Source organism: Biomphalaria glabrata, chromosome 2 (genome assembly GCF_947242115.1).
Source record: "Biomphalaria glabrata chromosome 2, xgBioGlab47.1, whole genome shotgun sequence".
Classification (NCBI taxonomy): Eukaryota; Metazoa; Mollusca; class Gastropoda; family Planorbidae; genus Biomphalaria; species Biomphalaria glabrata.
In genome coordinates this window covers 40,027,070-40,040,127 of record NC_074712.1, presented here as the reverse complement: position 1 = coordinate 40,040,127, position 13,058 = coordinate 40,027,070, and the positions used below count along the sequence as shown (strand labels likewise).

The window sequence follows — 13,058 nt, the reverse complement described above, 5'->3', positions numbered from 1 at the left end:
TTAGCAACTGTTACGAAATAACAGAATAATGTCATTTAAAAAATACAAAAATATATACTCCCTTTCATACCTGTATTTTTTGTTAGGACAGTGTACATTATTACATGAACGTAAATGATCCTCTAAGTCCTGAGAAAAAGTATATAAAGATTTTATTTTGCATTTAGACATTTGTGGATATTGTTTCTGTTATTGTGTTATATTTACTTACATCTATATATATAAATAAAATAATAAATATATTGTAGAATTTTAATAAGGCTTTAGACATACTAGTAATTACATTCATTAATAATAATAAATATTTTCTCTACTGACCTTTTTTAACAATGGTGGGCACCCAGCATTATTAGGACAATCTATTGGCATGTAATCACAATCATTTTCATGGTCCCTAAAACATAGCAACAGAAATTATGAGCATATTTAATATGTGTCACATCCATGATCATTCAATTATATCCTACACAGCAGGTTGTTTGATATTCCTAGCAACAGAGACTAGTACACATGCATGACATGACCTCATTTCTAGATACTTTGGATCACAGAAAGAAGTAAATAATATAAGGGAGTTCAGCCTAGTCAAATAGTTTAATTATTCACTTGTGTTTTATTCCACAGTGCCTTGTTCATTCATTGTACAGATTTAGCAACTGTATTTATTGTTATTGTAAATTTATAAAAATGGATTATTCAAGTGTATTCATAATTCATTGTTCAAGTATTGTGATATTAATTATTCCATTTCATTCGTTGGATTATTCTTTGGTGCTCTATTATTTAATAATCTTTGGATTATACTTGAGACTATAAATCTAGAATTACTAACTCGTAATCACCATATGATACTCAACAGGTTTAGAGTAACATCCCTGGCACACATTGGTACATTGTGTTATTGGATATAAATACAAAATTACAGACATTGTATAAAAATACTATCATGACATCATGTAATATTAGAATAATCATCCTTTACTTAAACCATATGTCACATGGCAGGAAAAAAAGCTGAAAGTCTTCCACCTCCGATGCCTAGGGCGGATCTTTAAAATAAGGTGGCAAGATAAGATAACCAATGAGGAAGTGCTACCAAGAGCAGGGTGTCAGGACATCCACTCTGTTATTAGCAGCAAATGCCTTGGCTGGCTTGGCCACGTTTGTAGAACGCCAATAGGTTGACTTCCACAGGACATTCTGTATGGCAATCTAATAGAAAGCAGGAGAGCCGCTGGTCGCCCACTTTTACGTTATACGGATGTATGCAAACACGACATGAAGCTCTTCAAAATCGACACTAGCAGCTGGGAAGAGGTGGCACTGGATAGATCCACATGGAGAGAGAGCATAAAGAAAGGGTCACGGATTGCAGATGTCAGACACAACAGAAGCAGAAAGAAAGGTGAAAATGCAATGGCGCCTGGTGATTACATATGCCCAACCAGCGATAGCAGCTGTGTATCAAGGATTGGCCTCTTTAGTCACACAAGAAGTTGCAAAGGGAAAAGATCGTCTCTCGAGACGTAAAATGCCACAGATGTCACATATCAGTTTAAATAAACCTAATCTAGGGTAATAAACTTAGTATATTTGCATCTGGGGGAGGAGTTAAGGAAATGATTGAATAAAGCAGGATTTAGAGAAATGAGTTTGGAGATGTAACTTGAAGTGACAAGTCATATATTTTATTAGTTGTGAAATTAGATGTAGTATTAATTTGAATCTATTAGTTATTGAGCTTTGAAAGAAGATATTCATTTGATACAATTTTATTTCTGTATATTCTGTACATTATTGTGATTCCCAGTTTTTGAATTAAAGTTCTGTATTTGAATTGAAAGGATCTTCGCTATTTGAATCTCTAAGACATATTTAGATCTAGAGATATATCTAAAGAATCCCCGGCATCACAGTTACGACATATTAACACCTTTGACGAATAAGCATTTTCAACGAACAATAAGAAACCATAAAACAAATAAAGACATTCTGACAGAATCTAAACATTGATACTGAATGAACTGCTAAGAGGCAGTAGGAAACAGCCAGGAATGGAGAGAAATAGTCAGCAGATCACAAGTGATATCCAACAGACTTCAGGACTGGTGAAAGTGAATTGAAGTTCAACAAAAGTAGTGCAAATTTCAAATTGTAAATAATAATCAAACAATCTTGCGTTGTTTATTGAAAGCTTAAATAGTCTCAATCTAAGCAGACAGTACCAAAACTAATTTATATTTTTACTTTTTTTTTTCTACCTATACACCATATCAAACATAGTTAAGGTATATGTATCAGACTTAAAGCATGCCTTAAAACAAAACAGGACCTAGTGAATGAGCAGTGGTGCACTAGACATTCTGTGTTACAATTGTCATGAATTTTACTGTCCTAAGTAAGAGGATATTAAGCTACAATGTGAGATCCACGGATAAAAAATAGACAGCTGCTTGTGCTACAAGCCATATAAAGACTCTAAAAACTACTGAAACAGTAAACTCTACTTCATATAGTAGGGGAACTTTTACAATAAAATGTCTTCTAATGATATAAATCAGGTACCTTCTTTGATTCATCCTAAAAGTAGAAGGACACTTTGTGGAATCAGCTACAAATCTCTTCAATGTTTCATTATAGTAACAACCATATTTACAGTGTATCATCAGTTCCCCTATTTGTTCAGACACTGCTATATTGGCTACCATGACGACCAATCTCTGATCATCAACAGGACATATTCCTAGAGAATACAAAATTATTATAGAGGATAAAACTAACAGATTTTTTTAGCATCAGCAATAAAAAGGTTGCTAAAACTTTTCCCTGACAAAAGTATCATAATGGATGAACTATAGAAATATATATATAAAAATTTTTTTTTTAGCAAATAATAATAATGCTAGTATTCTAAGGAAATTTTGCAAAAGAGAAAAAAAAAAAACAAATGTGAAAAAAATGTGTTTGAATACCAAAATGTCATTATGCTTGTTTAATCCCACACCACAAAACTACTGTCATTTTCCTTCTTCAGAGATGTGCATTAATCATTGTTACTTTCCCTAACTGCTATAAGAGTTATGTTAAGTATTACATAGGAGTTGCTAGTTATTGTCAGACATTTTGGTCCTCTTGAGCCCAATGTCATTTTTCTAATTTTAAAAGTACAACACATAAAAAGTAAAATGGTCAGGGTCAAAGTTGTGCATGTTTTTAAAAGTGATTTGCAATGACAATCCAAGGATTCCCTACAAAAATGATATTGATTGACATTAGCCATTAGGTTTGTAGTTTGTAAGACAAATCAATATAAAAAATGAATGAAATGAAAAATATTGCAACGTGATTTCTAAAATTTAACTTACAAAATGTAATATAATCACATCAAGATATTGTAGTTTAAGCCCCAATTGAAAACTACTTTTCACACTTTTGAGCAAAATTGTTTAAACTATGAATAAGTTTTGCTCACTTTTGTATTGATGTAGTCCAAGGTCACATATATTGCCTACAAAACTATTTTGTAAAAGTAATCTCATAATTTTCCCCCCTATATTCCACATTAAAGACCATTGTTTAAACTCAGAGGCAAGGAAATGTCTCACAACCTTTTAATTTGTTTGGAAGTGTAGATAATAGAATCACTTCCTGTCATTAAATTCACTTAAGAATTAAGTCACTAGGAAGTATAAAAGAAAGTTTTAAAAAGATTCTACAACAATATTAATGCAATATGTTTACAGTCTGTTGAAGTGCTTAGATGTAGAGATTGTAAACCCAGAGTTTGTCAAGTGGAGTAACATTACTCATCTTCCAGCCAGTTTCTTTAACTAAAGAAATTCTCATACCAACAGAAATCAACAACTCACTCTTTGTAAATAAACATATCAATGTCTTAAATCAATCAACAACTCACTCTATGTAAATAAACATATCAATGTCTTAAATCAATCAACAACTCACTTTATGTAAATAAACATATCAACATCTTAAATCAATCAACAACTCACTCTATGTAAATAAACATATCAATGTGTTAAATCAATCATCAACTCACTCTATGTAAATAAACATATCAATGTCTTAAATCAATCATCAACTCACTCTATGTAAATAAACATATCAATGTCTTAAATCAATCAACAACTCACTCTATGTAAATAAACATATCAATGTCTTAAATCAATCATCAACTCACTCTATGTAAATTAACATATCAATGTCTTAAATCAATCAACAACTCACTCTATGTAAATAGACATGTCAAGGGATACCCTCAAAGCCTCTCTGAAAGCATTCAGCATAAACCCAGCCACCTGGGAGACAGAAGCACTGGCGCACAAATTGCTGAGAGAACAGTGCTGGCAGAAGAAATGGGCCAGAGAAGAAAAGCAAGGCCAATGACACTAGCTCCAGCTGGAATAACCTGCCCAATGTGCAGCCAAACATTCCGAGCTCACATATGTCTCACCAGCCACATGAGGAGGCACAAAATCCCAGTGCAAAGCCCTCAGCCTCCCCCCCCCTCCGGATGACAAAAGTGGTCATCATCGAACCACACTGGACGAACTATATATATATATATATATATATATATATATATATATATATATATATATATATATATATATATGTCAATTTCTTAAATCAAACCAATCAACAACTCACTCTGTGTAAATAAACAAGTCAATGAAAAAAAAAAACAATTTATGAAATTGTGTATAAACATGTTAAGGTACATCTTTAAATGTGAAAATCTTCCTTTCCTCATAGTTCAATCCTCAGTGAAAGGGGACATAACCCTTGACAATTGAAAGGGAGAGGAGTGGGATTTGGGGTGCCAAAAAATGTTGCGGACACTAAAAAAAAAAATGGTGCTGGATGAAAAAATGAACATTTTGTATACAAACATGATTTGCTTGTCAAACTGTTTACATCTTTGAATAATATAATCCAAACAATCAGCTCTGAATAGATAATACTTGGTAGACTAAATGCTATATGTTTTAGCAAAGAGTTAATTAAGAAACAGATGCAGAAACCTATTATGTGCCACATATTCCATTCCACATAGTTTATCCTGTCAAATTTGGTTATGGTATTCGTTCATTCATTATTTTATCTTTGAAGATTAAATTTTAAAAAATGATCAAAATGCATTATGGTTTCTAAGTTTTGCATAAAGTTGATTAAAATAATAAACTTTGATTATGTCTATTGACCAACTTTATGGATGGTTGGATGCTGCTTGACAGAATAGAAACTCTAAATAGAACAGAAAACAGGTAAGTGGGGGGTCATAAATTCTTCCCTCAGTGATGAAGCAAACACAGAAAAGAGTAAAACAAAAAAAAGAGCTCACAATGTGAATACAAGAAAAACTAAAAACTTACCATCAGATCTTGAAGCAACACATGACTTGCAATATGTGTGCTAGTAAAAAGGAATTAAAAAAAACTCCTTAGTAATCTTATGACTATTTACAACATAAGACTATTTTATTAACTTCATATATTACTACATAAGACTATTTTATTAACTTCATATAGAGAATGGTAATACTGATAAACTACTTCTATGAGAGTATGATTTACATTATTAGATTTAAAAAAAAAAAAATTATAAAGAAGAGGTATGAATTGTCATATCTTTTTTTTTTAATTTTTAAAATCTTTTATTTTTTTATTTTTTGAGAAGTCTGAATAACACCCCCCCCCCTTCAGCTAGCTGTAGCTGTATTACTGCAAATAAGGCATTATCCTACCCCACAGCTGACAATAACTGGATCTTTGAATACTTGATCACACAGTCGACAAAACAGTTTCTTATTGGGACTGTCCACAAAGACAATCACTTCCTAAGAACAAACAAAAAAAAACATTTGTAAAAGTTTTTTGTTCTTTAAAATGTTAAAACTGAAAAAAAATTTACAAAATGAACATTTAATTAATCAAACTGAAACAAGTTAGATGGACAGGTCATTTCCTTTGATTACAAGAACACAGAGATGATCTGAAAACCCAGAAGAAAACATGGAGAACCCATAACAGAAAGTATTGTGTCAGAAGGCTTGCAAAAGATTGACAAATAATAAGTAAAAATACAAAGAACTTTGGAAGATGCTGGCTGTTTATATTTTACTCGTAATTGAAACACAAAATGCAGTGCACAACTTTTTAAGTTAATGAAAAGGATGAGGGTTTTCTACATCCATAACAATACAATCTTCAGTAAAGAAAATAAAAAATTATGAAACAGAAGCAGACAATGAAAAATTTGGATAAAATTACAGTTGGCTGTGGACAAACCCTGCTTATACATTTTAAATTTCTTAAAATCATCTAAATTCTGTGTGTTAAAATTTTTTTCTAAATCTTTAATTAAGAGAACATATTTGATTCGTAGAACAAATGAATTAAATATTTTTACTAATTCCAAAATTAAAGTTAAAACACAAAAATAATTTCACATCTGCTCAGAACTATATTTTTATTTAAATAAATCTGGAACTAAAAAAAACTTACATCTTCTTCAGTTAATGTTCGATTAGTCAGATTAGAATTTTTCCGTGGAATCTGTCCAGGAGACAAATATGAATTCATGGCCTAAGAGAACAAAAAAAGTAAAGGTAAGTATTTGATCAGAACTGTTATGTTGAAACAAATCAAAGCAAAGTCAAAAAAAAATAATTAAAAAAAACAACAAGCTACTTTGGAAGGCAACAGATGAAGGAGTTGTTTTCTTATCAATACTGAAAAAAAAACATCAACTCATTAACTTGTTTCAAAATTTACGAACATTGTAAAACATTTTCATTTTCAATGCCAGAAAATATGCAAAACCTTGTGGGGATGGTGAATGAACCTAGTCTGAATCTATTTTAAAAGGTGGCTATACTGAGTATGCAATGTACAAAGGTATTTTTCGTTATGCAATAAAAATACACCCAATCTCTAAATGCTGGAAACTTACCCCATGTTGGTCTCCATTCATTGACTGGCTACTGTGTGACTCACTAAAAACATTGTCCTCTTCATCAGCTATGGAAATAGGATAGACAAGCTCAGCACAATAAATAAGTACACTGACAATTATTACAACTAAATTATGAATAGTTTCAAATTTTATGACTGTTAAAAAGATAGAAGATAAAGCTGGTTCAAAATACTCAAAAACTTCCTGAAGAATAAGTCAATAGGCACTGCTAAGAAAACCAGACCTGTTCACTGGGTATATTTGTTTAGAAGTAATATAGTGATAACACTTAAACGAATCTTTTAGAATTAAAAACAATGATGCAGGGAATCAGGCTAATTGTTAAATCAGACTGTTTTCAAAGATCTTTTGAAAACATACAAAAGAAATCTCACTATAAAATCAAAAAGAACTCAGGGAAATAGTGAATACAATCTTACAAAAACATTTCCTAGGCAATTGTTGGGTCAGAGTGTTCACAGAAATATCCTTTGGAGAATTCATTAAGAACAGAGTAGCTGACATTCTGATAGGATGGTACAAAGGGAAAAAGACTGAAAAGCTCATTGCCATCAACTATCTCTGATAGAATTACTTAAAAAAGGGGAGCTTGAACTAGCAACTACCATCTAATTAAATGTCATTCACATATGCCCAACAATTATACAGCAATCCTGGCGAAAGCCCAAACTGTTCTTCAAACCTAAAAAAAAAAATGATAAAAAAATCTGATACCTCCTACAATAATCCATCAACAATAATATCTAAGAAACTGCTCTTCAATAGACCCCATCAAACTTACATTTAAGGGAAACATAACCAGAGACTTATTAGTCTACAAAATGGAGAAATGATCAAGATGTCAGAAAGAAATGCCAATCTATTCAGAAGGTGAGAAAACTAGAGATCAACATAAACCAAAGAAGGTCCAGCTCTCACCCAAACTACAGAAAAATAATCCCATCATGACCAATATTCAATTTTTCACCTCTGGACAAGGCACAGCAGCGATATTTAAGAAGATAATTGAAGTAAAAAACACTTGTTAAAGCAGATTTTAATGTTTTTCTTTCGCCAACCACTTTAAAATCCCTGGCTAATGTCTAATGTCTGACATGACATTAAATATAGTAATTATGAATCATTAAACTATTATTTAAACTTGGAGTAGAGCAATCACCTATTCAGCCAAGACAACAAATTTAAAGTATAAAGTTGAAACATGATATTTTGAACATGACTTGATTGACTTTACCATGATATTTAACTTTTAATAATCTCTCCTGAGCTATTGTGTAACTATTAGGATTCAACCTACAGACATAGACATTAACAAACTAAATAATTCAAATTTAAAACAAAAATTAATATACTTACCAAATTTTAATGTGCGAACTGATTGTGAAGTATAAGACATTTCTGACACAAAACTTTCCCAGTGTCTGTTTGTTTGCTCAGTACTAATGACAGTATAACACAAGATTTAGTTTAAGCATCTTTGGAAATCTGAAAGAGAGATCAGATATACACAAAATTGATTATCAAGTCATGCTACTTCTGCAGGGGCGTAACTAGGGATTTGGGGGCCCGGGGGGATTGACTTCTTTGGGGGCCCCTTGCATTTTGACATTCGACATATGATATGAGATAATGTGCGCAAAAATATATAAGCCCAAAATCAAATTGGTTCAGTATATCAGTAAACTTAACAAAAAATAATCATTAAGACTCTTTTAATGAATAATACCGTTATTTTATAGTTAAATAATGCACAAGTGACAAATCTCAACTGATATTGCTTCACGTCGTGCATTCTGTGCAGCAAAGAAATCTATAGCAATCATCTACATTGATACTTTCTAGTATTTGTGACTTCACTGACATTAAAGCCATGATAAGCCTTTCTTGCGTCATTGTGCTCCTGAGATAGTTTTTGATGAACTTGAGCTTTGAGAATGATCTCTCACATGACGTAATGGAAGTGGCCTGAGTTTGCGGTTTTTGGAGGAGGTTGCAAGGTTTGAGCACACGTAATTACCATATGAAGCCTGTTTCCTCAATATGTCTATTGGTGATTGTATTACTGGTTTGTTGATGAAAAGTGCTCGTGCATCAATGACATAATTGAAAAAGCGATTTGACATTTATTTCATCATACAAACAGGAAAAGTAGCACAGTTTGTCATAAGCGTGTCTTCATCTAACAGGTGTCTTGGTTCAAGAAGAAACCCAAAGGTATCCATTTTCTTTCCAGCCTTTGGAATCTGCCCTTCATCTCCATATGAAATCTGTCTAGCACTTCTGTCGCAACACATTTGAATTGTAGTTCTATTGACAGTCCTACATTAGAACTCATCTTCCCATTAAGTCTTTTCTTTCTTCTGGTTGTTTTGATTACAGGGAATCCATTGTATTCACTACCTTCTTTTGCTTTTTCGATGGATTGGGTTTTTGTCAGTTTCTCATCATTTTGCAGAAAGCATGAAAGGGTACTAATTTCTTCAGCAGCTTCCCGTATATGCAGTCCAGACTTTTGTAGTTTCTTCTGAACTATATTAATTGGTTGCAGGAGCTTTGACCAGAATTCGAGATAGGCAAAAAATTCTTAATTTTCCACTGCATGAAGAAGATTCTGTGCTAATATTATATGATATTATGTCATTGTTGGTTGTTTATGTTTTGTGCAAAAGCAAAAGGATTAGATGGAAATAAAAAGAGAGTTTCCATTGGATTGAGGAAAGATGAAAAAAGGGGTAATAACTCGAGTGTGAAGTTTAATTCTGAAATTATAGACGCCAAACCCGAATAATGGACTATTCTAGCATTATTAAGAATAACTTTTGGATCTGTTATACTCGATTTTGTAAAGGTTAATTAGTGTAGCCATAAAATACTCGCTATTTAGATCTATTATTAGTAAAGGCAGGGGCGGACTGTTAAAATTGGTCCAGGCATTTCTACACAATCCGGCCCTTAAATTGTATATTAAATGAAGGACATCCATCTCTAGGTTACCTGTCCTCAAGGTCATTCTGTTAAGTTTAATAATGTATCGATAACTGATCGCATGCATACAATGAAATCTATCTTTTTAAAAAAATATAGTAGGCCTTATGTTGCTTTTAAATCGCTAAAAGTGTGGGCCCTAAAAGGATGAAGGCTACTAGTAGCACTGTCTATGGAAAATGTGTTAGAAATGATTAGCATATACTGTTGAGTCTGTAAAAGATTTGTAAAAAACATGACGCGCAGAGGGCCTCTTTTACAAGAAAATATTATTATTATTAAAAGTTTAATACGTTCTATAGTGGCATTCATGAGGCCCTTTTGGTGGCCTACCAGCCCACCGGGCATTTGCCCGATCGCCCATATAGCCAGTCCTCCCCAGAGAAAAGGTAACAAGATACCTGGAATTCGCTGTATATCATGCAGTTTTATTCATAGCAACAAAGTTTAAAATGTAAAACTAACTTTAAAAAAAAAAAAATTTGATCTCTTTGGGAAAAAATATTTTTAAAATGTCAACAAAGTCAACGTACTGATAGACCTAGATCTAGGTTTAGTCTTTGTTATAAATTTAATCTATAAATGTTGAAAAAAAAAGACACCAGTTGACACTATTTGTCAATCAAATATATTAATTTATGTATTTACAAATAAATTTCAAACACCCATTTGGGGGCCCCCCCCAGGTGGGGGCCCGGGGGGGGGATCTTAAAATTCTCCCCCCCCCCTTTAGTTACGCCACTGTACTTCTGTGTCCTTTTTTTTTAGAACGAAAACTACCAGTAAATTAGCTATTTTTATCAATATGATTTCATAATGTAAATATAGCTATAACTAGAGTAAAATATTGAAACCTAAGAAAATGTGCTAATCTTTGGACCAAAATAAGTCTTAACACCATAATCAGTCATGCCTTCCCCCCCCCCCTTCCCACCTCAAAGACATTTTAAGAATCATGTTGAAAATTAAGAAATTAGGTCCAAATGCAAAACATAGATCAGTGATCTTCAAACTTTTTGACCCACTGCCCACTTTTCATATATTTTCTCTGTAAAATATCCACTAGCGCCCCCCACCCCCCTTTTCCCGTTCAAATACCAACAAGAAACTTGAGAAGGTAAATTTAAATAAGATGCCATTTATTTATTGAGTTTCATTGAACAATACATTTTTAGGGTTAATTTAAAATTAAATTCACACAAAAAAAATCAACTTCAGCTAAATGAAACTTTGTGCCTTATGTAGTTTGACAATGTTAGAAATGTCAGTCTTTAAAATAGTCCAAACAAGAGGAAGGTCTCCTCTGGTGGCTACATCCCATTAATATCTTTAGTTGTTTGTGGCAGCATTATACCCAGTTTCAACCATTTATGTTGAGGGAAATGCTAAAAATAGCAATTAGATTTTTTTACCACAGTTTTGGTATTAACAGGAACATTTAAATGTTCAGCCTTAACTCTGTTGTGCTTCCTCTGTTAAAATTATTTTTACTAATGACAATTTTGAAACTCTTTATTTTTTCCTGCAACTCAACTTGAACATCAGTAACATGTTTAAAAACAATTTGACATCTGTGTTTAATATCAATATCTTTCCTTGTAGTCATTTAATTCATTAGGTGCCAGCCATGTTAAACAAATCTTTTTGAACCTTTTTTAAGTCATTGCCAACTGATGAATCTTCTTGCTTCTCAAAAAAAAATTGTATTTAAGAGCTCAACAAAACTAGTGAGACAACTGCCTTTCAAAAGTCAGCAAACTTTAGTGTACAATAAAAATTTAGCAATTTAGCAAAAATGTATTTGTTTCACAAAATTGTTAAAAGATGCGCACTCTTTTGGCATGGATTGGTGTTTTATATAATTTTTATTTTGAGATTTAAAGGTGAAAGAAATTTTTAGAAACAAGATGTTATGTTGCCTGTGAATCACACAGATTTCTAGATTTTCCTTTTTATATAACTTATGAAGCCTTTGTAGAATCGAATCAGTAATGATTCCCTATCACCTGTATGATGGTGTGTCACTAAATAAAATAGATTCTCCTTTTGTGTCACAGATAAGTTTTTCAGAAGAAAAAAAAATGCGCCTCATTAAGAACTTTAGATCAAAGTCATTTGTAAAGAATTTTTTGAATTTATTTTGAAGTTTTCTTATAAATTGCTGCTTAACATCACTAGCCATTTCATCAAATGGTCTTTGAATTAAAGAGTCACGTATCAATAATACTTTCAGAACCTCTTTGGGATTTTGATGTAGAAATGACTTTCCAAAAAGCTGGAATAGCCCATTTTCAACCAATAATATGAGAATTTAGTTTTTTTTTAGTTATCTTCTTCTTCGTTCTCATTATTATGCTGGAGAGTTCAGATGACTAGATTAATATATGAGATGAACTGCGCAGTGGTTTATAAATCAGGGAGCTCTCCATATATGTTAAAATACAAGAAAACTAATACATTTTTTCAAAAAGGTGCCTTTTTTTGTGATGGTTCGCACCGGTACGGCGTACCTACACCTTTTTGAGTGAGGTGAAAAAATATTACTTTTCTTGTATTTTATATTATTAATATATTATTTTATATAAATACATTTTTTTTTAATGTATTTATGTGTGTGTACATAATCATTATTACATTCTGACCCATCATTGTTTATTGTGCCCTAGAATAGGTTCTTCCTGGAGTAAGTGGAAAAATTGTTGACTCCCCGCCACTGACAACAGGGGCCTGGGGGAGTGCTAGAAGCTCCCCCAACGCTCCGCCCTGCCGCCAAGCACTATCTCTGGTATTGATAGCCAACAAAATTTATATTCTAGGGTATCTACAGTGCATTATCCTGCTATTAAAAAGTTTTATTTCAAAGATATGTGCTATTCTTACTGACTTAGACCCTCCCGCGCCGTTCGGCGTATTTGCCGTCAAGCTGTTTCCACAAAAATCTGTCACTGGTAATGTCTGAAGCCTCTTCCCACCTGCTCTGAGGACCTCCATAAATGTGGCGCCAAGTTGTACTAGGATGTCATCTCAACTTATCATGCGTAATTCATTTTGTCGCAGAACATGTCCCGCAAACCCCA

General features: G+C 32.6%; 1 protein-coding gene across 6 annotated transcripts in view; it reads right to left on the bottom strand.

Annotated features, from left to right (window-relative positions):
* The window catches only part of LOC106051216 (E3 ubiquitin-protein ligase TRAF7-like), a 69,144-nt gene that overhangs the window by 53,220 nt on the left and 2,866 nt on the right, over positions 1-13,058 (bottom strand). For 5 of the 6 annotated variants that reach the window (XM_056020490.1, XM_056020494.1, XM_056020491.1 and 2 more), the window contains 8 exons: positions 8,353-8,481; positions 6,973-7,040; positions 6,525-6,605; positions 5,765-5,857; positions 5,394-5,433; positions 2,566-2,743; positions 319-394; positions 71-129 (listed from right to left, as the gene is read on the bottom strand). In XM_056020490.1, coding sequence (XP_055876465.1) covers positions 71-129; positions 319-394; positions 2,566-2,743; positions 5,394-5,433; positions 5,765-5,857; positions 6,525-6,605; positions 6,973-7,040; positions 8,353-8,392 — 635 coding nt within the window. In that variant the 5' untranslated portion in view covers positions 8,393-8,481. Of the gene's footprint in view, positions 1-70; positions 130-318; positions 395-2,565; positions 2,744-3,365; positions 3,961-5,393; positions 5,434-5,764; positions 5,858-6,524; positions 6,606-6,972; positions 7,041-8,352; positions 8,482-13,058 lie in introns of those variants that run through there. The other variant, XM_056020496.1, reaches the window with a different exon arrangement.